At 41.9% G+C, this 26,012-nt stretch overlaps 1 protein-coding gene across 6 annotated transcripts in view; it reads left to right on the forward strand.

The window, feature by feature from the left end:
- Window positions 1–26,012, forward strand: part of KIF1B (kinesin family member 1B) — a 78,587-nt gene that overhangs the window by 10,673 nt on the left and 41,902 nt on the right. The window contains exons 3-22 of one of the 6 annotated variants that reach the window (XM_036396073.1): window positions 8,442–8,518; window positions 9,612–9,791; window positions 10,144–10,209; window positions 10,974–11,152; window positions 11,828–11,939; window positions 12,066–12,143; window positions 12,301–12,366; window positions 13,128–13,145; window positions 13,309–13,384; window positions 13,683–13,761; window positions 14,051–14,193; window positions 15,335–15,376; window positions 17,750–17,961; window positions 18,979–19,058; window positions 19,442–19,517; window positions 21,886–21,965; window positions 23,338–23,444; window positions 23,853–23,936; window positions 24,102–24,282; window positions 24,656–24,728. In XM_036396073.1, the coding sequence (XP_036251966.1) occupies window positions 8,442–8,518; window positions 9,612–9,791; window positions 10,144–10,209; window positions 10,974–11,152; window positions 11,828–11,939; window positions 12,066–12,143; window positions 12,301–12,366; window positions 13,128–13,145; window positions 13,309–13,384; window positions 13,683–13,761; window positions 14,051–14,193; window positions 15,335–15,376; window positions 17,750–17,961; window positions 18,979–19,058; window positions 19,442–19,517; window positions 21,886–21,965; window positions 23,338–23,444; window positions 23,853–23,936; window positions 24,102–24,282; window positions 24,656–24,728 (2,009 nt within the window). The remainder of the gene's footprint in view (window positions 1–8,441; window positions 8,519–9,611; window positions 9,792–10,143; window positions 10,210–10,973; window positions 11,153–11,827; window positions 11,940–12,065; window positions 12,144–12,300; window positions 12,367–13,127; window positions 13,146–13,308; window positions 13,385–13,682; window positions 13,762–14,050; window positions 14,194–15,334; window positions 15,377–17,749; window positions 17,962–18,978; window positions 19,059–19,441; window positions 19,518–21,885; window positions 21,966–23,337; window positions 23,445–23,852; window positions 23,937–24,101; window positions 24,283–24,655; window positions 24,729–26,012) is intronic. The other 5 variants (XM_036396076.1, XM_036396075.1, XM_036396077.1 and 2 more) reach the window with 5 other exon arrangements.

Below are 26,012 nucleotides of genomic sequence, written 5' to 3' on the forward strand. Positions count from 1 at the left end.
CAGTAATTCAGCTGTCTCTTTATTGATATACTTTTGACTTGCAATCTGTCTTATGAAAATAATAATTTTAGATATCTCAAAAAATAAGCATATTGCCTTTCTGATGCCTTGTGCCTGCCAAAAAGCATTGGTTCTTAAAGCACACAGCTTGGTGTTCTTGGTGTGTTTGGTTGGTTTTTTTCCCCTAAATGTTTCTAGTGTTTTTTACTGGTATCTTGCACGATGAGGTTGTCTTGGGCAAATAAACAGCATTGCAGGAATGTCACTTCACCCCTTCCCTGATTTTTCTGGTCTGTAAATCCTTGTTAGTGGTGCAAGCTAAATGGATGCTTGTCAATATGAAAATCCTGCCCTGCATTCGTGGGGGTGTGTTATCAAAGCAGGCTGTTCATGGGGAGATAAACGGTGTCACATGGAGCAGGCCTGGATGCTCTTGTGGTTGAGGTTTGGAAGAAAGGCCAAAGAGGTCACAATAGCAGGGGTTACCCAAAGCCTTCTGATCACTGTCCTCTTACCAACGTGAGCATTAGAGTTCTCTGTGTTTTGTGGCATTAGGGATTTCTGTGTCCACAAGTCTGTCTTAGTCACTGTCTCTGAATGCCCTGCAGTATTGACAGCTCATATGTTTTGCTACAAGCCTGGAATATTTCTTTGGAGAAGAAATAAAAATGTGGATTTTTTTGGTGCTTGATTTTCCTTCTAAAGCCTTTCTCATGATTGAATAAAAATAGTTTGAAGTGTTAATTCTGCACTGTTAAAAAAATTCAGAGGATGACTTTGGGGAGCTGGGGGAAGATGAACATTTAATCATCTTTAAATGCTAGAGATGCAAATGCTGGTTCTGGAGTGAGACTGTGGGATGATGACTAGGGTGTTCCAGCTGATGTTAAATGCAGTTAGACTACATTATGTTATGAAGGTGGTATGGAACCATAGCAGAGGGGTATTACTAATAAACCCTGAGGAGTTTCTGTCAGTGGTGATTCTCCATGTGGAATGCTTCCCCTTCAGAATTAGTGCTCACTGACACAGAACTAGGCCTCCAGAGGGGACTCTTTTTATCAAATGCTTAAATAAACTGCCGCATTTTAGTATGCAAGTAGAACTAAAGAGAATGTAAATTGTTAATAGGAAATACTTTAAGAATTGGATATTTTCGTTCACTACACAAATTCTTCCAGAGACATCCACTGTTAAGAACTGACCAAACTGACTTAAGCAGTGGGCTGAAATCGTTAACACCGGGCTGCCCAAGATGCCGGTGCTCGTGGTGTTCTCAGTGTGTTGCTGGCATGTGTCTGAAGGTCAGAATGGTCTTAGGAGAGGCCCTTGGCTCTTGGCGGTGTCAAGTCAGAGAAGGTGAAGGGAGATACTGTTTTACCTGCCTTGAGGCAGAAACATGAGCCCAGCATTGAGCTGGAGCACTGCCCCAGCCCCTCACACAGCCCTGACCTGCTGCCTGTGCACTCGGACACTCCAGGTAATCCATTGTCAGTGCAAGTTCGGGAATGGTTCTGGGTCAGCTTTTGAGGCAGGGCAGTCTGCTTCGGCTGGCTCCGCTGCTGCAGGGCCTGCTGCGTGCGTTCTCCAAGAACACCAGCTGGAGAGCTGTATTTATAGCTCTGGATCTGTAAGAGCAGCTGAGGATGAGAGCGGCTTTCCAGCAGCTTCTGTGAGCAGCGCTGGCCTTGCCCTGGTGCTGCTGAGCCTCACTCCCTCCCCCAGCCAACCTTTCTCCCAGTGCAGGGCTGAAATTCCACAGTGGGGAGAGAATCCGGTTGAATTCCAAATGAGCTGTTCTTAGCTTCTACTTGGTTTCCTTCCCTTTTAATGATTTGAAAAATGCAAACAATGCTTTGAAAAGCAAGCACTGCTTCATGAGCTGGAAGTGTCCATTTCCCTTCATTTATCTCTTATAATAACAGCCCTGAAAGTCTGTCTTATAAAAGCATTATGGCCATAGATCTGATTGCAGCGTTTGCCTAGGAAAGAAGCCTGTATTAAACGTGTCTTTGTGGTGTTATTCACGTTCCAGCAAATAAAGAATGCCTGCTCCACCCTGCTCTCTGTAAGGAACATGTTCCCATTGTTGTCATTCTAGTCTACAGATGGTACAGATATATTTTCCAGACCCATGTTTTTTAAGGGACTCTGTATTTAATGTTAATTTGGTCTTGTGGAATCAATTCTGAAAGCCCCAGATTTTTTTCATTAATAAAATGGATAAATCGTTTATTCAAACATAATAAAACTACTACTTATATTGGTCCAAATAGAGTTAGAAGAAGGCATAGAAATTATTTTGTATTTTTCTTCCATAAGTTGCCCCTTCCAAAGTTCTGTTGAGACCAGAATGATTTTTGAAAATGTCTGCCTATTCCTTTACTAATGATTAAGGAGAGCAGAAGTGAAGACTCTGCTTTCTTGCTAGGTGTTATCTCTGAGTGGTGGCATTTGGTAGGAATGTGAGCTTGAGCTAGAATAATGCTGCCACAGGGAGAACTGTTGAGGCTGGTGTGAAGCCTCTCTTGGTGAGAAGAAACCTAATCTTATTTCCTAGGTAGAAATGAAAGAGGTTTTGTGCCCTCAGCATTGCCTGTTATGGTAGCAACATGGGCATGGCAGATGTTACCAACAAAGCAGGCTGTGTTGCACAGATCTGGGAAGGTCGGTTTTTCCAGTTCCATACTCGACTTTCGTCATCATTGGGTTTCATTTCAGATTAGGAACTGTTTGTTTTTAAAAACCCTCAGTGTGTCTGTCCCTTCACGCCCCTTGCTAGCACAGCCTGTGTCCCAGCTAATCCCAGGATGAAGCACAGGTTAATTCTGGCTGCTGGTGTTTATCTGAGGGGCAGGCTGCAGGCAGGCAGCTCTGGAGCACCCACGGGGACTAATGCCATGCATGGGTGACTAAGGCCATGCATGGGTGACTAATGCCATGCATGGGTGACTAATGCCGTGCATGGGTGACTAATGCCATGCATGGGTGACTAATGCAGTGCATGGGTGACTAATGCCGTGCATGGGTGACTAATGCCATGCATGGGTGACTAATGCCATGCATGGGTGACTAATGCAGTGCATGGGTGACTAATGCCATGCATGGGTGACTAATGCCATGCATGGGTGACTAATGCCGTGCATGGGTGACTAATGCCATGCACGGCACGGTGACTAATGCCATGCATGGGTGACTAATGCCATGCATGGGTGACTAATGCCATGCATGGGTGACTAATGCCATGCATGGCACGGTGACTAATGCCGTGCATGGGTGACTAATGCCGTGCATGGGGACTAATGCCGTGCATGGGTGACTAATGCCATGCATGGCACGGTGACTAATGCCATGCATGGCACGGCTGCTGGCACTGAGCCCTGCAGGGTGGCTCTGGGCTCTGGGCTCTGGGCTCTGGGCTCTGGGCTCTGGCACAGGCGGAGCCGGGCAATCGCCTCTGATGCGACTTTAAGTGCAGGGAGGGCAAGAGAATCATTTCAGCTCTTGCCTCTTGAGTGCTCTGCACTCTGTCTCCCTGTTCCAGGAGCTCATTAGAAGGAGCTGTGTGGGCATCCCCAGATACTGAACTGCAGATAATTTCTAATCTGAGAATTTGTGACATGCTGAGGGGCAGCACTGACTGGGATGAGAGCAGAGCAGGCTTGGACTGCAAATTCAGTGTCATCATCTGATACGAGTTTGGAGAGGTTAAGAAGCACTTCTAGTCATTCTTTGTGCCTGCAAAAATATTTATGTGACTGAGTAGATGGGAATGGAATGAGGGGGCTGATCTTGGCTAAGTTTCCTTGCTTTTGTGGATTTTTTTCCTCCCCTTTGTAGGCTTCCCACTGTCTGTTTACTTGGTTAGTTTTAAAGGAGACTGGAAGTGTAAGTCCAGAAATGAAGGCTCGAAGTGGGAATGTGTTTGTGTGTTCAGAAAGGAGTGAGAAGACAGAATGCTGCTTCCAGTTGAAAATACCCTAGAAGATTTTAACTTTGCATCAGCTCTCAGCTGTGCTCCACGCTCTGGTTATAATTGTAAAACGAAGTGCATATTTGACCTGTGCTTTTTGAATTTCAGCTTCAGAAATGAAAACTGGATTATAAGGCAGAATATTTGGATGTCCAAAATGACAATAGGAAAGCAATATAATACATACTATGAAATATATGGGTACTATTTCAGTAGTGGTCTTTCAAGTATTGCTACGGTGTTTGCTAAAAAACTAGGGATGAATTTGAGCTCATAGATTTGAAAGGTTGAAAGTATATGTTATTTTTGTGCTAGCTGATAAAGCAGATGGTGGATGGTATATAAAATGTTAATTAAGGAACAAGTGGGATGGACTGTGGAAATAAAAATGCCAAAAGATGAAGTTGCCTGTTTAAGTAAGGGTATGCTAAAATCCAATGTTTTGTGGAGATTGGTCTGTTACTGTTGGCAGAGCACATCTGAAAGTGTAATTCTTTCATTTATTGTGCTCCTGCTTTCTCCTTCTGTTCCTCTGTACTGCTCCTACTGTGTACTTGTCCTGTACAAGGCCCAATCAATATTTGGGTCTTATATAATATTAAAAAAAAGAGATTATTTGGTGTGAAGAAATTTCTTTTAAAACTGTGTGTTTCTTTACCTTTTGGTCAGTGAGACAGAAAATGTTTGTAGTTACAGGTATCAAAAAGTCCACCAAACTTAAACAGCTAAGCAAAGAATTGTTTAAATTGCTTGAGCTCCAGAGAATATGTGAATTACTCCTGCTGAGAGGAACTTTGCGTGGTGTGAAGCAGCTCAGCTTGGCTCACTGTACAGCTGTAAGGGGAGACTAAGCTTTTAAAATGCAGGCTGTGTCTCTAGGTGGGCATGGTGGTGGGTACTGAATCAGCTGCTTCACGTGGGTACTGCTGCAGAGCTGTGTTCACACGGAGTTATTTATCTCAGTTTATGATGTGTAATTACTTTATTTGTGTACAAAGGTAGAAAACAGATCTATTAAGGAGAAGCTTATTATTCAAAATTTCCAGAAACTCATTATTCAAATAAATAAAAGTAATAATATGGGCATTTATCTCTCTCAACCAAGCCAATGATTTGTAGAAAATATTTTAATCCCATGAACGTTCTCCTGCCTTTTTTTTGGCCTTCCATCCCAAAGGTAAATGATGGGCATTAACCCCCACTGTGGTGTCCCAGAAGAAGTTTCAGGCACTCACTGCAGCAGAGAAATATTATCCTCAGCTTGTTCCATCCTTCTCACCTCGGGCTCCAGGGGTGCCCTGTTTCAGTAGCAGTGTGTGGCAGACAGTGCCTCTGTGAACTATCCCTTCCAGTGTCTCTTTGGTGCAGAAAGCTGAGCTTGTGGAAAGCTAGAAGATAGCCCATGACCTAATCAACTGGCTCCTGGTGCAGAAGGGGCCTGAGAGAGGGATTTCCTCAGAAAGTGGCTAAGTGCAGCCTCCGGTGCCATGCTGCTGGTAATTATAGCTGCAGCACAAAGCAGCAGTGTCAGTTTGCAAACACAAGAGTTAATTGCCACATTGGACCTTTGAAATAGCAGATAAACAAATTTATTCTGTAAGATAAAAAGACTATTAATGCGTTCCTGCTGTGATCGTCTGCCTTATTGCCTTTCTCATTTCCTGAGGCTCTGTAATTAAACCATTAGAGTGTGGACTGTGTGGTGAGGCTGCTGTGGGCAGAGGAGATAGATGACGACCTAGTTCATGATTCACTAAGATAATTCATCTTGGCCTTGCATGGTTTCAAAACCAAACAAAGTAACTGAAAGCTGTTGGTATTCTTGTGGATATTGGAGACACTGAGAACAGAGCTCTTTCTGTTTTAATTGTATTTGTTTCCGTGGTCAGTGGAAAACACAGCAGGTTGAGAAACATGGTACATAAAATTAGTGTTGCCAACTCAGTCTAATTTATGCATCCCCATTTCTTTTTTTCCCAATTTGGCACATGAACTTTTAGAATAAAGCTTACCTGTACTAGAAGAAGGTTTTTAATTTCTTCAGAAATATCCATTAACTTGCTTTAAAAGTAGCTAGATTTCTTGGGTTTTCTTGTACCTCTGAAGATGATGCCTGGTGCAATAGCTAACTTCAAGTGAAGTCAGTTATTTCCGTTTGAATTCCTGGTTTCTTTGCTGTCTCATCATCTTCCAGGTGTTTTAATCACATCATTGCCTGCCTGATCACTGGTTTTAAACCTAGACTACATCAGACATCATTAGTGCTGGCAGCACCCACCTGGTGATCCGTGCCCCAAATGAGGAGGGTTTCAGTCCAGCTGAAATCTGTTGAGATTGTAATCTTCGATTTTCTCAGCCAGTCAGCTCTGCTGGATTCATTTGTAGACTGGGACTTGTGAAAATGAAGGATGTAGCCTGTGTGCAAGGAACAGAAATAGGGATGGACAGACTTCAGGCTTTGTGCAAAGGCTGTGGCTGGATCCCAGGGGCGAGGGGCAGCATGCAGAGCTCCTGGCAGCTGGGAGGTTTTCTGTGACCCTTTCCTGCTGCACTGGAAGGTTTTGGCCAGGCAGCTGCATTCCCAACCTCTGACAGAGCTGCTGTCTTGCACATTAAACTCCTTTTCCTGATACACTTCTCAAGATATGCTTTGCAAAAGCATGCATCCTAAAAAAGTGATTTTCAAAGTAGTGAGCTGGATATGAAAGTCAGTGTAAAGGGCTGAGGAAAGTCTGTCTAAGAAAACAACAATAATAATAACAACAGTGGTTTAAAAAGAGAAAAGGATGGAGCTGAATGGAATGACTTGCATAAATCACAGAGCCTGAACTTTACTTTTCTCCAACGTCATGGATCAAATTTAGGCTGGAGCAAGAAAGGGGAACTAATGGCAAGTTTGTAGTGCCTTTTCAGACACTAAAGTGGAGATTCTATTATTTGTACTGCTTTTTTGGGTAGGGACTTCCAGATACAAGGCATTACATCTCCCTTACCTTTTGGAGCTTTGATATTAAATTTTTAAATGAGAAGCTGTTGAGTTGTGGCAGTGTGGAATGCCCTGCAAGGAGAGAACTAATTTCAGTTTGGAGCAGGGAGTTGTCTCTGGGGTTTGTCTTTGTTTTTTGTTCTCTTCAGGACGGGTGGAATAGGGAGAGTGGAGCTGTACTGCTGTTCAGGCAGAGCCAGCAAGGGGAGGCTAAAGCCATGGATGATTGCTTAGGTTACAGTTTGTTCTGTGTTGATGCCCGCGTTGCTATCCAAAGCCACAAGCATTTTTGGCAATTTGATACCGTGCTGGTGCATATAATTCATTGGCTCTGCATGTCTGTCAGGTTTTTTAAGGCAAGAATGTCAGCACAAGGTGCATCCGAGTGAATCGGAGTTGGCCAGGAGAAACAGAGTAGCAACTGTTGCTATTTGCAATCCAGACTGTGATCTTTTCTCCACGCTGTCCTTTTGGACACCAGCCCTGCTCAGGGGCACAGCATCTGGTAGAGGAATGATTTGATTTTAATGGGGATTCTGTAACCACATTTTCAGAGATTTCAGTGAAACAAGATGCTAAGTTCTTGTTTGAAATGGTAAGAGCTGTGGCTGATAGAATTTTTATTCATCACAGAAGGAAAGGGAGAAGCCCCAATCTCCCAAAGCATAAACTAACTGGAAGAATATGTGAGAAAAAAGCATCTTCTTTCTAGGATGTCTGGTATCAGGATGTAAATCATCCCCAGGAAGACTGCTGACACCTTTATATGGCTTATTTCCTTGTGGACTTTATTTGCACACATCACAGTTAGTGTCTCACTCCCAGGGGCAAATTGCTGCTTTAGGTGCAGGGGCAGATGTGTAAATCCAGGGTGGTTTATCTAATACCCTCAGGACTATGCTTTTATGCAGTCCTACTTACAGAGATTACAGAGCTGTTGAGAACAGCTGCTGGAAATAATATATTTAAGTATTTCCACCACTGTAGTATGGAAAAGAAGGAAGCAGTAGAGATTCGCTTCTGCAGCAAGGGCTGTGCTTATAAATTTCCCTCCTTGGAATACAGAAACTACAGCATTGTGTGTGCCACTGCAATGAGAGCTGGATCCATTGTATATTGCTCCCCTGCAGGCAAAGGTTATACCAAGCACTTTTGTTGCTGGGAAGGAAAAAAACCTTGAATTACTAAACCCACCAACCTAAAGGTGTCTGGAAAAGCCTTTGTTGATTGTGTGGAACGCACAGAATTCTGTTAAGCAACAGCATATTTCTCTTAGGAATTTTTTTTCTTGTCTTATTTAAAATGAGTCCTGCAGAAATAATAGTACTAGGAAGCAGTGAGTCTGTTACTGCAGTCTTCCTACTCGTATGCCATGTGGCAGCTTTGAATAAATACTCCAATTCACAGAGGGTGGGTCAGCCAGTTGATTAATTGTGCTCCTAAGTGTCGAGTTAGCTAAGAGTTTGACTTTTATTCCTGTAGGTATTATCAACCCAAAGAATCCCAAGGAAGCACCAAAGTCCTTCAGCTTTGACTACTCTTATTGGTCCCACACATCGGTGAGTGCTTTTACAGGAAAGCCTGCTTTTGTTGTTGTTTGGTGTGATTTAACATTCTCTCCTGATCGTGAACCCCTGTCAGATGTTTCTGCAGTCTTTCTCACCCACATTCAGGTTAAAAGCTTGTCATTGTATGTTGTGTTTCCCTGTTTGGGTGAGAGCAGAAAGCTAAAACAACTTGTACATATTTGAAAGATTACTGAAAATATTCTCCAACAATGTTCTGTTCTAAATATTTTAAGGATGCATATGTGCCATGGTAATTCATTTTTCCTCTTGGACAAATGACAGTTGCTCAAGTCCTTACAGTTCAAGGGGATGCATGGTCTGGGTTTTGTTGGCATATCTGGAAAAGGCAGCCCAGTGACCCACGTTTCCAAAAGCTGCAAAAGCAATAAATTCTCATCCAGCTCCTGTGCCCCACCCTTCTGTGAGTCGGTGCTAAGCTCTCAGTGACTTCCAGTAATTGTTCTCCAGCAGAGCTGTGTTGTTCTGCCACCTCCTCCTCCCCGCCTTGTTTTCTAAAAGATGTACAAAGAAGGGATAATGCATTTCTCTAAGATTAATTCTAGTCACTTAGATGGTGAAATAAGATTTAATATTTCTGAGCAAATTTGTGGTCAATGAGACTGTTTTCACAATAAAATACTTGCCTCTCTTACTGAGTTTTTCAGAGCAGCCATGAAAGTTGATTTTAGCCCAGTCACAGGAACATTATGAACAGAATGCATGAAAACTAGCAGATAAGCAGCATCAAGGAACAGAAGAGGTCTGATAAAATCTTGATCCCGATGTTAGAATGTTAGCACAGCTAAATTTGTCCTGATTTCAGGAGCAGGTAATGTTAAAATACAACGTTTCAGGAAGCAAGAGAATGCTAGATTAAGAATAAGATACACTCCCTAACAATGCAGTGACATTGTAATTGTTGTCCTTCTCCATCTTGTTCTGCCTTGGGAAAAACCTGTGTGTAAAAATGGCCTAATTTGCCTCTTCCTAAGGGATTGACCCCCAAGATAAAACCAGTTGCTTTTTGAAATCTTACTCAAATGATAGGGAAGTCTGTATTGATGCTGTTTTGGTGTCTTTCCAGCCTGAAGATCCCTGCTTTGCATCTCAGAGCCGTGTGTACAATGATATTGGGAAGGAGATGCTCCTGCACGCCTTTGAGGGCTACAACGTCTGCATCTTTGCCTATGGGCAGACTGGGGCTGGGAAATCCTACACCATGATGGGCAAGCAGGAGGAGAGCCAAGCAGGCATCATTCCCCAGGTAGGACCGGGCCCAGAAAGGGAATCTGGTTTGTATGGCACCTTCAGACACACACTTGTGTTTTGTATTGCAGTAAGAGTTAACAGAACTGAAGCTTACTGCTAATGTTACAGTACAGAATAATGAGACTGGTGAAACCTGGAGCACTTGTTGAAATACTGGACAAAATAAGGTTGATAGTGATGTAGGACTGAGATGAATTATCTTCCAGTGAGGCTGTGTGTGGTGGATGCATTAGGGTAATTTTCTTTCACTGCCCTCATTCTAAGGCCATTTCCATGACATGTCCTGATAGTTACTTCTTACTTCTCAGTAAAGACTCATTTCTGACTTGGGCTTAATTTCTTTCCAGCTATGTGAAGAGCTGTTTGAGAAAATCAATGACAACAGCAATGAGGAAATGTCATATTCTGTAGAGGTGAGTGTGGTGAGGGATCAAAGAATGTCTGTGTGCTGGACATCAAACTGAGCCTAGGTGCTGGGTTATTGATGATGCACTAAGATGCTTATTTCTGATTAGTTTGGGGTTTTAATTTTATTTTTTAAGGCTTTTTGTCTTTTCTCTTTTGAGACAAATGTAAAAACCTTTCTGTGACTCCTTTTTTATCCTCAACGGAAAACCAGTGTTCCTTTACCTGTGTAGTAATCCTGAAAAAAATGATGGGCTGAAAAATTTAAAGATGCATTTACAGATGGTTTTATTTTACTAATAGCTGGAAGACTGCATGTTTGTTGTCAAATACTATAGCCATGATTTTTAAAATCAAAAGTTGCTTCTGCAGACAAGAAAGATGAACTTTTTTTTCTTTCTTAAGTTTGCTTTGGTGGTTCATGAGACATTCCTTGGAAGCAGACTCCTTTTACCATCTGTCTTGTTTGATGCTTGTGCTGTGTCATATTAAAGCTGTTAAGGTGATTGTGGACTCCAGTGTATAATTTTTCATTACACACCAGGGTTTTCTGTAATGGTGGAAGGATCTATACATGGATGCAGCTTACATTAGAGGTGTGATGTAGGAGAATTTTGATTCTTGCCTTTGCCAGTGTTTAAGCTGTTAAATGACCCTAGACACCCTTAGCTTTCCTGTGGTGGGCTGGGGGAATTTCTACTGCTGGCACTCTGAAATGCTGTGGAGGAGACCTTCAGAAATACTGAATTGTCTGTGAAAATTCTGTTTGCAGGTGAGCTACATGGAGATTTACTGTGAGAGAGTCAGAGACTTGTTGAACCCGAAGAACAAAGGGAATTTGCGGGTGCGAGAACATCCTCTCCTTGGGCCCTACGTGGAAGATCTGTCCAAGTTAGCAGTCACATCTTACACAGACATTGCAGACCTCATGGATGCTGGGAACAAAGCCAGGTTAGTGGTGGGAGTGTGGTATATATTCTTATCAGTGTTATGCATTAGCACTTTAAAAAAACCTCTTGTAAGTGAGGAGTATTACTGAAATATGCACTGATCAATGCTGTTAAAAGCTGAAATTGCTTTGTGTGCTGAACTAGTCCTGCAGATCGATGTGTAGACATTTAAAGATTGCAAGGACTTGGGATAAAGTCTAAATAATTATCTGGCATTTACTTCTGCCTTTGCTATGTACTCTGTCACTATCCTAGTTGAAAAGCTTATGTGAATAGTCTCCTCTTTTCTCAATTCAGGTGGTTAGGACTAAAATTGGCATTCCAGCTTCAGTTTCTGGTTCCTTATTAGTTGTTTCCATGCAAGCTCTTGGCTTCATTCAACAATGTGTGAGAAGGACTCACATAAATGCTGCTCAAGTGTTCTTGGGTGTTTGCATGTAAGATGGACTACTGACTACACAGACTAAGAAAGCTCTGTCTAAACTGTGATGAAGATGGGAGTAATTCAGGAATGAAAAAATGAAAGGGTTTGGGAATGGTGCTAGGTGTGGCAGGGTCTTGGTTACAGGGCAGCACATCACCTGTGCAGCCTCTTGCTTTCATTCCTCTGCAGCTGCATTCAGCCCTGCAGGTGATTGTCCTTTTTTAAATGTGCTCCTATCTGTTCATATTTTAGGACTGTGGCAGCCACCAACATGAATGAAACCAGCAGCCGCTCTCATGCTGTGTTTACAATTGTCTTTACTCAGAAGAAACATGACACAGAAACTGACCTTTCCACAGAGAAGGTGTGTTACAGATCAGCGGCTTTCTGAGCGTTTTTCACCCATCTTCCCTGCAGTGACTTTGTAGTTCTGTCCTTGCTCTGGTTCACCAACAGCTCATTCTCCTGTTCATGTGCTTTCTGTCTTCAGGTCAGCAAGATCAGCCTCGTGGATCTGGCTGGGAGTGAGCGAGCTGACTCCACCGGGGCCAAAGGAACGCGGCTAAAGGTGCGGGGTGCGGAGGGTGCATTGGGCATTGCAGGAGTCTTTGCTGGACAAATAAGAAGTTATAACTGTGGGAGAAATAGTTCAAACCTGAAGATCTGAAGAGATTCATGGTTGAAGAGTTTTAATTACTATATAATACTGGTTTCTCTTTTCTCAGGAAGGAGCAAATATAAACAAGTCTCTCACAACTCTGGGCAAAGTTATTTCAGCATTGGCTGAAGTGGTAAGTAGAGCGTTTCCTTCCCTGCAACAACCTTTGCATAGCTGGTCAAATGGAAACAGTAAAATCTGTGGAGTACAGCAGAATCATTTGCTGTTCTTGGCCTTGCATTCTCAGCCCTATTAGCTGTGTGTATTTTGATAGATGAATAGAGTTGATACTATTCTGTGGGTGTCACACAGGCTGTCAACAGATGGAAGCACTGATTTGTTTAACTGTGAAGAAGCCTTGCAAAAGAAGCCTGTGTTTATGTAGAAGACCTGTTCACATAGCAAGATTTTAGACCTTCAGTGCAGTGCAGTAATTTTATTTTTATTTGAAAAAATTATTGTAGAAAACTTAACTGCAGCTTTGTTGTTAAAATTTATAGAAACATCAGTGCAATAACTTGATTCACTGGCTTTCTTTGCAATGGCAATACTTAATAATGTCTTAAGTGAGCATATATTGATCCAAGCAAAATGTTGTGGGTTTAGAAAAGTACTTTGTCTTTTATTTTTGTATTCAACTGCTGTTAAAAAAAACCCCAAAGAAACAAAACAAATCGATGATTGTTGTTCCTTTTAAAAGTGAGTCAACACCTTGGACAGGTTGAATATGCTTAAGTATTTTTTAGATTTTTTTTTTTCAATTGAAGCTATTAATTCCATTAATTTGGCTTTTTAAGAAAAGGAAGTACTGTCTGACATGGAAACAATGTATAAATCTCTGTTAAGAAGCTCATCCTTCTTCTTTTTCCTTTTTCCTTAATGCTTTCAACTTAGGATAACTGCACCAGCAAGGTAGGATGGTCTGTGTAGGAGTAGATGTTGGTTTCTTTGCCTAGTGTAAGGTTTGCTGCTTGGAATTGTGTTATAACGCAGAATTTAAATGTCAGGAAGATGTTCACATCTTTCTTACACAGGAAATCCTTCCTATTTTTCATATTGTGTTGTTTCTTTGTAGAGCAAAAAGAAGAAGAAGACAGACTTTATACCCTACAGGGATTCTGTACTAACGTGGCTTCTTCGAGAAAATCTGGGTATGGCTGATTTGTCTGTGCCAGTATGAAAAGAAAGTATGACTGAATTTCCTGACTGCTTTTACTCACTTAAATTTGTATTGAGTATGAGGCTAAATATCTTTAGTAGCCAAATCTGAGTTGTCATAGTTCCACCTTACCTTAATGCTATAACTGTCTCCTGTGGTTTTTGTATGTTTCTTAATACTGCAGAATTTAGTTGAATTCTATAATTTATTGAAAGCATTGATATTTGGTAGATAGGTAGTGCCTGGAGTGTGTGCTGTAGTTCATCTAAAATCTTGCCTGTTCACTACAGGTGGTAACTCCAGAACTGCAATGGTCGCTGCCCTCAGTCCAGCAGACATAAACTATGATGAAACTCTGAGCACTTTAAGGTACTTTCTCTTCCTGTGGGATGGATATGGGTAACTGTTTGCTCTAAAGGCCATACTTTGTCCTTTAAACCTTTGGCTTATTGTGAACTGAGCTTATCTGTGGGGAAGAGGACTCTACTGGCAAGAACTCAATTGCCCTACAGAGGAAGCAGGGATTTATTGCCTCCTCTGCTGACATCCAGCTGCAAGCGAAACGTCTTCTGTGCTGCCGCATTCCTGTGTTGCATAAAAGTTGTTTGTAATCAGTTCCATGTTTGTGGTAAGGTTTCATTGTCCTGTGTGGCTGCAGATATGCTGATCGTGCAAAGCAGATTAAATGCAACGCTGTTATCAACGAGGATCCCAACGCCAAGCTGGTGCGGGAGCTGAAGGAGGAGGTGACGAGGCTCAAGGATCTCCTGCGTGCTCAAGGGCTGGGAGATATTATTGACAGTAAGTGGATTAAACACACCTCACTGTCCTGGGCTTGGCCTCTAGCAGAGGAGGGACACCTGAGCCAGTGCGAGAAAAGGATTTAAAACACAGACTTTAAATATAGGTACTGATATTTAAGTTTTGAACATGATTTTAGAGATGGCAGCCCTTTCTGTCTTCAAATGACCATCTTAGGTTTGTGTGTGGAATTCACAAGCCACCTTCAAACTCGAGGGAAAATACAGAGTTTGAATTTTCCTATTATTGTAGAAATGCTTTTGTGTAATAGAACTTGCACATTCAGGAGTTGCTCTGCTGAGTTATAGAGAGCTTTTTGTCTGGCTGCCAATAAAAGAGCTGAGACACAGAAACTTAGTTTCATACTGAGGAAAAAAGGCATCTTTCCTTCCTCCTCAGAGGGTCAAGGTTATTAGTTGATACCTGGCTTCAATGCCATCCTGGCTCACAAAAGAAAACAATGGCTAATGTTAGACAGTGCCCTGAGTGACAAATCATTTGTCATCCTGAAGTAACTATGCAACAGCTGCTTGTGAATAACTAATGAACCCTTTTGGGAGATTTTGAGTTAGGTTGGCAGAGCTGTGTTGTACTGATTTGCTTTGCCAGCAACCTCTTAAAGCACCAGAACACACTTGTGCCCAATTTCCTTGTCCTCGTTCCAAACAAGACAAACGAACTGAAATTTTAGCTGCTACATTCTTCTCTAATATGAACAGTGATTTAATTCCTAGTGAAGGAAATGTCCATAAAAGCACAGAATATATTCCATTGGATTAAAAGCTTCTTTGACTAAAAAAATAATAAAGTGTTACTCCAGTTTCTGATTTTTCAGACCTTTTTGTTGGTGAATCAGAAGTCCTGAGTAAGTCACAGACTACTAAAGACATGCAACATGTATCTCCCTCTCTGTTTGCTTGTTTTCAAGAGAATGAGGCCAGAAGACAATGAAATACAAGAGTTTTTCATGCTTGTTATAGTCTCTGGGTTTTGGTTATAAATCCAAACTGAAAAAAAACTGTGTTACTGAGAACTGTGTTTTGTTTCTTTAAACATCAAGTAGTATTCTCTTCCCTTCCTATGTCATTAGTGAACCTTCAGTTTTGATCCTTCTTGTATTTTCCCTCCTGCTTCCTTTCAGTTGATCCAATGGGAGATGAATACTCTGGAAGTGGAGTCAAATGTGTGTATTGTGTGGTTCTCTTTTTAACCTGCTTTCTCTGGGTCAGCTTTTAACAGAGCTTTGCATGCCAGCATTTCTCACAGGGAAATCCCAGACAGAACACTCACTGGAATGCAGTGCAGGTTCATGAAAACCAGCCTCACCAGCACTTCTTAGATTGAGTCCACAACAAAAAAAAATGCAGAGTTTAAAGTGCAACATATGTTCATTGTTACTTTCTGGCAGAATACAGAAGGGAGAGTGGTAGTTCTGCACTGTGTTTTCATGACAGCACACAGTTTAGATTTGAACCAGAAAATCTTTCTCTCAAATCTTTCCCCAGTTACTCAGTTCCTGCTCACATGGCTTCCTGGCATTTTAGCAGCTTTTTTCCACTTTGAAGTATTTGCTTTAAATGTTTCAGTTGATGAATTCAAGATGAAGTATTACCAGTTCCTCCTGGACACTGCAATGTATTTTGTATAATCCTTAAAAAAAAAAAAAAAGAAAGAAACCAGACATACTGATGAAGGTCTCTTTTTTTGAGGTTAAATATAGTTGGTTGCAGTTTATTAACTTAACAGGGCTAAAACAAGTCAGCAAGGAACATTTTATTTCCCTTGGTGTTTGCTTCTAAGGACGGGGAATACATGTAGTCTATTGCAAGGGAAATGTCCTCCATGTAAGTTTGGGGTTGGAAGGCTTTTGAAACTCTTTCAGTCAGTCTTTTTGACCCTCACTCAGTATCAGCTGAAAGAGATCTGTCTGAAATTTCCTCACGTTGAAGCTCCTGGTGGTGTAAAGGCTCCTGCTGGCCTGTGTGACATTCGGATGCTGCCTGCAGCGTGTGCACGTCACGGTGTGAGAGCTGCGGCTGCGGCAGCGGCGTGCATGCTCCCGAGGCTTCTGGTTCTCTGCGCTCACGGCCACTGTGGAGCTACTGCAAGTGCCACTTCCTTTCTCTTCAGGAGTGCATGGCCTTTTGAGACTTCATCCCTGCTCTGTCATGCCTGCTTTCCTCATCCTGGCAGCATTCCCTTCCCTTAACCTGCTTCTCTTCTGTGAAACTCCCAGCCCTGCCTCCTGTATTTGCAGATGGTGGTTTTTAAACTGACTCGGGGCAGTCATCAGTTCCAGGAGGCTGAAACAGCAGGTTGAGCGTGGAGTGAACTAGGGCATAAGGCTGACAATGGCAGGATTGTTCAGGGGAAGAGTAGAGGAGATGTAGGAGGACAGGGAAATTTATGCAATGTCTGGGGGAGCATCTCACTTTTGTAAGTGTGATGCCCCTGTTTATAACTTGCAGGGTCTGATTTGACCTGTTTCTTTCCTGAAGTGACTTATTTTAAAGGATTTGTCTTTGAAATTAAATTTTAAAATATTAAAACCAAGCTATTCAGTTATCTGATATTTTCATGTTAGAAGATTTTTCTTTTGGTGTGTGATTATTCTGAGGATATTGCTTACAGATGTGTCCAAGAAGACAAGTTAAATTTATATTAATTTCCCTTGTATATTTGTTCTTATATCATTCAGGCAGCTTTTCCTACTCTCTGGCTTTCAAGGCAGCATTTTCAGGCCTGCAGGTTTTCAGACTACAAAAGCCACCTTGTTAAATTGTGGAGGTTTTTAAAAGACCTTTCTTATTTAAACTAACAGCCAAAAAGCTTTGAAGCACCTTCTGAAGTGTAAGACCCTTATCAGATATTTTGCTGATCATATATGTTAGATTTCCATTTTTCTGCAGATAAGGAAGGTCAAGAAGCACCATAATGATGTTGTTGTGAGCTTATGTTCTCTTGTCCCTGTCATGCACTGACAGGTGATTCATTCTCTGGTGAGAATTTAAGGAGAGGAAGTTCATTGTCCATGTGGTCTGGGTGCTTGAGCAGCAGAACCACTGCTGTGATAAAGATTTACTGAATCATCATTTCACATTAAAGGACTCTGGAAGAGAATGTTTTCCTGAGCTTAGGGGGTTGGTGTCTCAGACTTCAGCCCAAAATGGCACTAATCTCATGAGGGTCTCAGTTTGGTCCTGCTCTGAGCTTCAGGGTGCTCAGGTTAATTAGTGTTCAGTGAGGAGCAGGATGGCTGCTTTTGGCCAAGGTGTAATTTATTTTTTCAATCGTTTTTCTTTAGAAAGGTTTATGATGCAGTCTTTCCTAGTGAACCTCAGGGTCTGAGTTGAGTTATTATGTTATTGTTGCTAGTATTAAAAGATTTGTTTCAGAACTGCCATCTAAAAATTACAAAACTTGCCTTGTTGCTGCTTAAATGCTTTCCTCTTACACTGGTATTTCCTTCCTTCCTTTCTTCCCTTTTTCCTCTTCCTTCCCCCTTCCTGTTTTCCCATCTTCCTGCCTTCCCTCTGTCTGTGTGTCTCTCTCTCAGATCTGAAAGATTTTCAGAACAATAAGCATAGATACTTGCTAGCCTCCGAGAATCAACGTCCTGGCAATTTTTCCACAGCCTCCATGGGGTCCCTCACTGCATCTCCATCCTCCTGCTCTCTCAGTAGTCAGGTGGGCTTAACATCTGTGTCCAGTATACAGGAAAGAATCATGTCAACACCAGGAGGAGAAGAGGCCATTGAACGTTTGAAGGTGGGTGTTAAGGAGGCTAAAGAATTGTGGACCTGGGAGGGCTTCTTTTCATAAATGTCTCCTGTGTCTGCAGAAACTGTGTGAAACCCACTTGCACAGTAAAGAGGGCACTTAACTGCAGTGGGCTGGAAACTGGGTTCATGCACAACCTTTCTTGTTAAGATGATTTAGGTTTAATTGCAGCCTGGAGCTACAATTAAATTATAAATTAAATTCTTGATTCTTACTTACGGGTCATCTGATGCAGTTGTAGTTATGGAAAATTTGATCATAAGTGTAGACTTAGAGGCCTGGTCAGCTCTAGTGTGAGCCAAGTCTGACTTGCAAATGCACTCAGCTGTCAGAAAACCAAATTACCCCAAAGCTGAAAAAAAGGAGGAAGAATAATCCTGCCACTGTTGTCTTCGCCCAGCCCCCAGAGATTAAAATGTGAAGCACAGAATAGCATGTTTGGGCCAGACAAAGGCAGCCTTGTCCCAGTGCTGCACAGAATTAAACCACAGCAAAGTGCATCACAGTGAAGTATTTCTTGATTTTTGTGCAAGCCCCCCCAATGTCCATGGGTGGAGGAATGGGGAGAGTTGGCTGTGTTGAGTCTCTGCAACATTCTCATGTTTGCCATCAGACACTGCCACAGGGCTGAGCACACTCTGCATTTCCCTTTCCTATTGGAAACCCTCTGTTGCCATGGCAGTAACAGTGTGGTCTCTGCATTTCCTTGGCATTCAGTTACTGAATCATGTCTGTAAATCACATTTTTTTTAAAAAAAGGGAAATGAGTTTAGGTGGTTCAAAATAAAGTGACTGTGGTTAGATATGAAGTCATCTTTTCTCCTCAGCTTGCCTTCAGGACTTCCTACCCTTTTAAGGGAAATAAGTAAGAGTTTTAAGGTGCTAAGAATGCTTTTTATATGTGAAATTAATTTGAGGCCTAAACAGAGCACAGACTTCAATTGCTTTGTGTATGTGAAGAACTTTGGAAAGAATTGTAAAACATCTTTTGGTATTTTCACACAGGAGTCTGAGAAGATCATTGCAGAGCTGAATGAAACATGGGAAGAGAAACTGAGGAAAACAGAGGCCATTAGGATGGAAAGGTCAGGAATGGAAAGTGCTGCAGTATGGATGGTCTCTGGAGAGTGGAAAATGGACAAGGTTACCCTGTTCAAAGCAATGGAGAATGGTGTTAGGGATGGTTCTGCTGGCCCTTGTGTTAGAGGTAGAACAGCAGGGCAATGCTGGGGGAAGTCCTGCTCTTTCCTGGGTCTGTCACAGTTAAAGTTGCTGTTCACAGTTAAAGTTGCTGTTCCACAGGCCACTCTGGACTAAAAGTTTACCAACTTGCCCTGCTGTGCCCTGAGGTGGTTACAGTCCTGGGTAGGCTGGCTCAAAGTCTAATCCAGTAATTACCTGGCTTTCATTAGACCTTCGTTGTCTCAGAAGCCTAAAATGGGGGCAATATCTTGTTTTTCTCAATCAGGGAGGCATTGTTGGCAGAAATGGGCGTTGCCATTCGGGAAGATGGAGGAACACTGGGAGTCTTCTCACCCAAAAAGGTAAAGGAAATTGTTAACTCTTGCATGATGTTTCCAAAAAGCTAATTGACCTAGAGGAGGGTGATAAGAGCTGAGCTGATTTGGATTTTCCTTTAGAGGATGCTGTGCTGCAAGGAGAAGCAGCTCCTTCTGTATCTTGATTCAGTGGCACATCAGAAGGTGCCGTGTCTTAATTCTGTTGCCATTTTCTGCAGTAGCTGTGTGTGACCTTTGTGTGCTCTACCTGTTCTTCTTTGAGAAGATTTAAGGCTTGTTTAGGTGCTCCTCCTTGAATTTTTTGTTAATCCTTCTTCCCCTTGGAAAAAAAGATAGTGATCTAATGAACCACTGAACACAGGGGATGCAAGGGAATATTTAATTCAATACTTGCCATTAGTTCTGTTTTCTGAAATCAGAAAGAAGCAGAACTGTGCAGGAAAAGGGCATAAATCAGTGCTATAAGTGTAAAATAATTAGGTTAGCAAAGAACCTGTCTCTGCAGGTAAAGCAGAATTATAAAAGAAGTACAAGGAAAAAAACTTACTTTCTTTTATCTTAAAAATCTTTGAACAAGCAGCATGGGAAATACTTTAGTGTGCAAGTGTGTAGTAAACTTGATCTGGGGTTAAGCAGGGACCTCTTCAGAGGCACTGCACAGAAATGCAGAACCCCAGAATTGGTTAAAATGTTTAATCCTTCACTTAGAATAGTGTTAGTCTGCAATGCTTGGAGTTGGTAGAACTCCACTTTGCTTTTAGCAGCTACTCCAGGAGTGCCTGGGGTTTGTAAAGAGGCAGATTCATTGAGTGTTCTTTACATTTCTTCCTCTTACGTTATGGATCCTCATCTCCTTTTAGATTTTTCCTCAGAGGCCATCAGCTCTTTTTGATGATTCTTTTGGTGCATTTTCAGCTGATCAGGTTTGTGTATAAATGCCAGCTGGATAAAGTAGATGCTTGGGTAATAGATAGTATTTATTTTTACCTCTGTAGGATTTATTAGGAGAAGTGAAACTCCCAACCCAGTCCTGTCTGCTTCTGTTCCTTGCTATCCTTGCAGTTCCTGAGCTGTCCCTCTAGTAACTGTGCTGGTTGTGAAAATGTAGGAGACGAGAGCTTAGCTAGAAAATGTGAAGTGTTCTGTACAAAGACTTTACCCTTCTGAGGCACCAGTATGGATCTCATCATATGCAAAGAGTCAACAGCTGGGTGTGCCAGCATCATCTCTCAAGCTGTGGAGCTTTATTTCTTACAAAGTATTCGAGTGGTGCAAGTGGTAGTGGTGTTACAGCAGATGACTGTGGCTGGGATTTGGTTTCTCTCCATTTTTCTCTTGACTGAAGAGCTTTGAAGAGCTCCAAGTGCTGATTTGTGCAGTGAACAGCAGTGGCAGCGTGGAACATCTTCAGCTGCAGCTTTGGGTCACCCCTGGATTTTTAGGGGTGAAAATGCTGTATTTTTTCTCCCCCTTTCTGTCCTTATAATTAAATCTTCCATTGGGCAATTGACAATCAGAGACCTTCATTCAAAAACAAATTCATCATGACTGTCCAGTAATTTTTGAGCTTCTGTAAATATCATGCTGTTAAAAGCTGTCATAAATAAACTTTTTTGCATTTAAGATAAGTTGATGGAAATAGTGTTAATAAGGAATCTGAGCCAAATTTATTTATTCTTCCTAAATCTATTCTGTTTGAGGGTAACAAAGGGACAAGTGGCTTATTAACAGTTTTGTTTCTCTTTTATCATCCTTCTGCTTTACTTATGTTTAACCATTTTTGCCTTTTCTTTTGTGCTTGTGCTTACTGCCATCTCACTGGCTAGATTTTCACACCAAGGCCTTGTGACTTGTTTGCTGATTCCAATGGGGTTTTTTCACCAAAGAAGGTTGGTTTAGTAACTGTAGTGGATTTAAATTTAGAAGAAGTTTAGATGAAGAGCTTCTTAGCTGTTGGTATCAGAGAATACTGGTAGTTTTAGATTTTGTTTTGATTTTAACAGACTTTGCCAAATAAGCACCCGACCTGTGCCCAAGAAAAGTCAAAGTTGATTCCATATCAGTTTCAAAATTTCACTGAAGCAACATTTTCTGCTCTTGGACTTCCATTATCAAAGTTTACAGAGACTTTATAAGGACTTCTTGTTCTCCAGCTGAAGCTTTTCTTCCTTCCATGGACTGATATTTTGGATAACTAAGCCATCTGTATTTCACTGGTACTTTGTGGTGCTTTGCAATACTTTAGGATGTTGTGTTTGAAAAAATCCATTATGGAATAATCTCGATACACGTGGCAAAACTGCTGGATTAAAGCACACCCTCCAGAGCTGCAGGAAGGAGCCTGAAAGCAGAACCTCAGTTCTTAATTAACTTTTCCTTTTTGTTCTTTCAGACTCCTCATCTTGTAAATCTTAATGAAGATCCACTCATGTCTGAATGTCTGCTGTACTACATCAAAGATGGCATCACAAGGTGAGAGTTGGTGCTGACACACTCTGGAGTTGCCTTCTCTGCTTGCTTAAATCCCCAAGCTGGAGACACCGTGAGTTGAAATAATCCTGGTGCCTTGAGCTGTTCAAGTTGCAGCTACAAATGAAACATGAGATTGCTGTAGGTGGAAAAAAGTGCAGAAATGCAACTTCTTTTAAGTTGACTTGGTGTTTAAAGTAAGAACACCAACTAACAAAAAGTTACATGTGCAGTCACTCAGCTTTAAGAAACTGTTCTGGGCAGTAAAAGGAAGCATGACATCCCCTCTTAAGTTTGTAGTAAAACTTACTGGAAGTGCATGAGAGATTTTGATGGCTGCAGGATTGAAAACCATAGCAACTGGAATATGGCTGAATGTTAGCTTTATTGTTTAAATAAATTGTTATTCGTGCCAGTACACATTTAATGGGTTCTGCATTCACAGATATGAGATAAAATTGAATCACCAGACTTCCAATTAAAAATTGATTTTGTTCCAAAATTTATTTTCAAAACAGCTGGAAGGAGAGAGGTGAACTTTATTTTTTTTTTTTTTTGAGCACCAAGCTGTGTTTGCTTGCTTAATTTGTATATTCCTGGGGAGCAAATGGAAGAGAGTACACTGACAGGGGCTGGCATGTGGTACTCTACTCTAAGGTGCATTAAGCCCACCGAGAGAAGTGTAGAGAATTCAGCAGAGAATGACAACTAGAATAGCCTGGGGCTTAAGAAGTCATTATAAGTATTGAGCCTAGCTCATTGGCATCAGAAATGTGTAAATTAATAAGTAGAGCAAGTTCATAAACATTAGGATTGGAAATGAAGTTGTCTGTACCTAGAATTGCTCAAACACTTGGGTTTGGAATGGACATACATCTTCGTGCTCCAGGGGTACAGCCAACCTCTCTGTCTAGATGCTGATGAAACTGCTTGTGGCATCAAATTATTCAGCAGGAGCCTCCTGAGCCATTTGTGCTCCTTTGTTCAAGTGCAGAAGGCGATTGGTGGGAGGGATGGTCCCTGTCTGCCGGCTGGAACACAGCACTGAAGTTCTTGTTGGGCTCCCCCACCTTGCATCCCTTTCTAAAAGGGAAGGGTTCCACAAGAGGGAAGGAATTGCATTAAACCCAGAGGTATTTCACAGTTCTCCAAGTGACATGCTTTAAGGGAGGGAAAGCTTTTCTTGTCATCCTCCAGTTCATGGCAGAGCAGGCAGGTTCTCTGCAGTGCACAATTCAGCGCTGGTCCCAACCTTTCCATGTGAAGGGTAGTCTTAATAGCTCAGGCTTTTCCTGGGTGTTTGTGGGCAGTGCTGTCCAGTGCAGAGCTGCAGGAGGTGTCTGGTTTGCTGTTGATGCCCCTCTGTTGGCTGCAGGGTTGGCCAGGCCGACGCAGAGCGGCGCCAGGACATCGTGCTGAGCGGGGCTCACATCAAGGAGGAGCACTGCGTCTTCCGCAGCGAGAGGAACAACAACGGCGAAGGTGAAGCTCTGCTCCTCCTCAGGCTCCCTGGCTGCCCAGGGAATCCCCTGATCTGCAAGTTTTCTGACCTCAAGAAAAGGATCAGTTTTGACTTGATTTCTTGAGTGTTAGGGAAAGAAAATCAAATTTGTTTAGGTGATAATAGCTTCAAATTGTAGGCTGCAGCCAGTGTAACAGTTAACTATAAACATGAAAAAAAAAGTAGTTTCCAGCTGCAGTAGGTAGAGAAGTCAGTACTATTGATTTCCCCTTGGGTCGTTATTTTTAAGTAGCATGACATCCAGGGGTGAGTGACTTCTTTGGTGTTAGTATGAACACAGGCAGCAAATGAGAGGCCTCTGGGGCTTGCACACTTCTGTTCCTCTTCAGGACTCTCTAAAGTCTCACTCATCAATGTTTTCTTTGTAGTTATTGTTACTTTGGAGCCTTGTGAACGATCAGAAACCTACGTGAATGGCAAGAGGGTTGTGCAGCCTGTGCAGTTGCGCTCAGGTAAGAAATGTTACCACAGATTTTTTTTTTAGACTCTCTGTATGTGACATTGACATCATTTGTGGGGAATGCTAGGTGCTGTTCAGGGGCAGTGTCACCTTTATCTTTTAAATAGAACTTGGTACCATCCTTCTGTCAGCTGCAGTTTTCTGTTCCTATTCCCAGGAAATCGTATCATCATGGGTAAAAATCATGTCTTCAGATTCAACCACCCAGAGCAAGCACGAGCAGAAAGAGAGAAAACACCATCAGCTGAGACTCCCTCAGAGCCAGTTGACTGGACATTTGCTCAGAGGGAGCTTCTGGAGAAGCAGGGCATTGACATGAAGCAAGAGATGGAGAAAAGGTAATAAAATAACTTAAAATTTTGACCTGAAAGAAGGAAGAGTCAGCAGTAGGTTACTGGGTTCACAGCATCTGTGCTACCTCTTGTGGAAGTTCAGAAAGCTTCCTCTTATTTGACTGTAGTGTTTCAGTGCTCCAGCTCCTTTGAAAATCACAGGTAAGCACTGGCCACTACTGCTGCAGACCTTTTGGTAAAGGCTGAAAAGCAGCTTGCAGGGTTTCACTTCAGAAACCCTGAACAGCCAGAGAACAGTTCCTTTTAAGGACAATGCCTTTTACTCATGGAACTGTAATTCAGGAGACTGTGCATGTAGAGTAACACCAACAGGAAACTAATGACCTCTGACTACTTCTGTTCTTCTGTTCATCTTCAGATTACAAGAAATGGAGATCTTATATAAGAAAGAGAAGGAGGAAGCTGATCTCTTGTTGGAGCAGCAAAGACTGGTATGTGTCCTTGCTCCTGATTAACTATGCCTTTGGCAAACAGTAATTCCTGTCCTTGCTTATCTGAAAGTTTAGGAAACCTGCTTGGGTTGTCTGCACAATGCAGTTCTCCCTTTGCTTTCAAATTCTTTGTGTCTACAGTGAATTATTAGCAGTGTGAGTGAGCTCCTTCAGGTTAATTCGGAGATTGTGATTGACAGTAAAGAGGCTTTAATCAATTCTTGTTGGGATAGATCGGATTTCTTGCAAGTTAACCTGAAAGAAGGGCATTTTTGTGCTCCGTGTTTTTTGAAGTTCCTTTTCAGTAGTCTAAACAGCTACTCCTTGGGATGTTTGCCTTTATTTTTGTCTTGGATCACCAGAACATACTAATTTTGTGCTGCCAAAGAGATTTCTAGAACATTGATACACTAGGTTTAGTTTTTGAATGACGTCTGAAAATGTTGCTGCATTGTGCATGTTTTAACCCTTCTCCCTCCCCTGCATGGAGTTCCTCGTGAGGGTCTTGGTGGTACACAAGCCAGTGGTGGGGATCTGAGTAGGGAGCAGTGTGTTAACTCATTCAGAGCACTGGGAGTTCCAGCACTCCACGTATTTGTCAAATAGGAAATCTGATAAATTAAGTCTGATATAGGAAGACTTGGGTCTTCTCACAACAAATACCTCTGAAGTGCGTTACAAATAGAAATCCATGCAGTCTTCAAGCACCCTGTGAATTTGGAAAACAAGACCAAACCCAGGAACGAAGTCTAGATTTCCCTAAGAAACCTGAGTCTCCTGATTCTGCTTTAGCTGGTTGTCTTTAGCCAGAACACAAATGTAGTTGGGTCAGAATTCTGATAAAAATTTCAAACTCACGATTCATGTCTGTAGTATGAGATGGAGACTGTGGGGTAAATGCATGCTGGGCTTTGCACTGTAAAGCTCTTGCCCTTCTTGCCAAGCCAGAATGGAGCAAAGTACCGTGGCTTCCATAGGAAGAAGCTACATAATTTTTTTAAATTCCTATTACACACTTAGAGACTTCTGCATCTCCAATTATTTCATCACAAGGGGCTCATTTCTTGGATGGAGTGGCTGTAGACTTTGACCAAGGCAACTATTAGTTCAGAAAAGAAGCTTAAATGTGACTAATATCATGTTTTATCTCTGGAATTTTATAGTTAAAATTTGGGTAGCAAAAATAATAGCACAGTAAAAATGTGAAAAGAAAAATAGTTTGAGTATTGAGTAACTTTTGGCAACGTGTCAAATGAGATGCAAGTAATGGAATTCCCTCCCCTA

This window comes from Molothrus ater, chromosome 23 (genome assembly GCF_012460135.2).
Source record: "Molothrus ater isolate BHLD 08-10-18 breed brown headed cowbird chromosome 23, BPBGC_Mater_1.1, whole genome shotgun sequence".
In the NCBI taxonomy this organism is placed as follows: Eukaryota; Metazoa; Chordata; class Aves; order Passeriformes; family Icteridae; genus Molothrus; species Molothrus ater.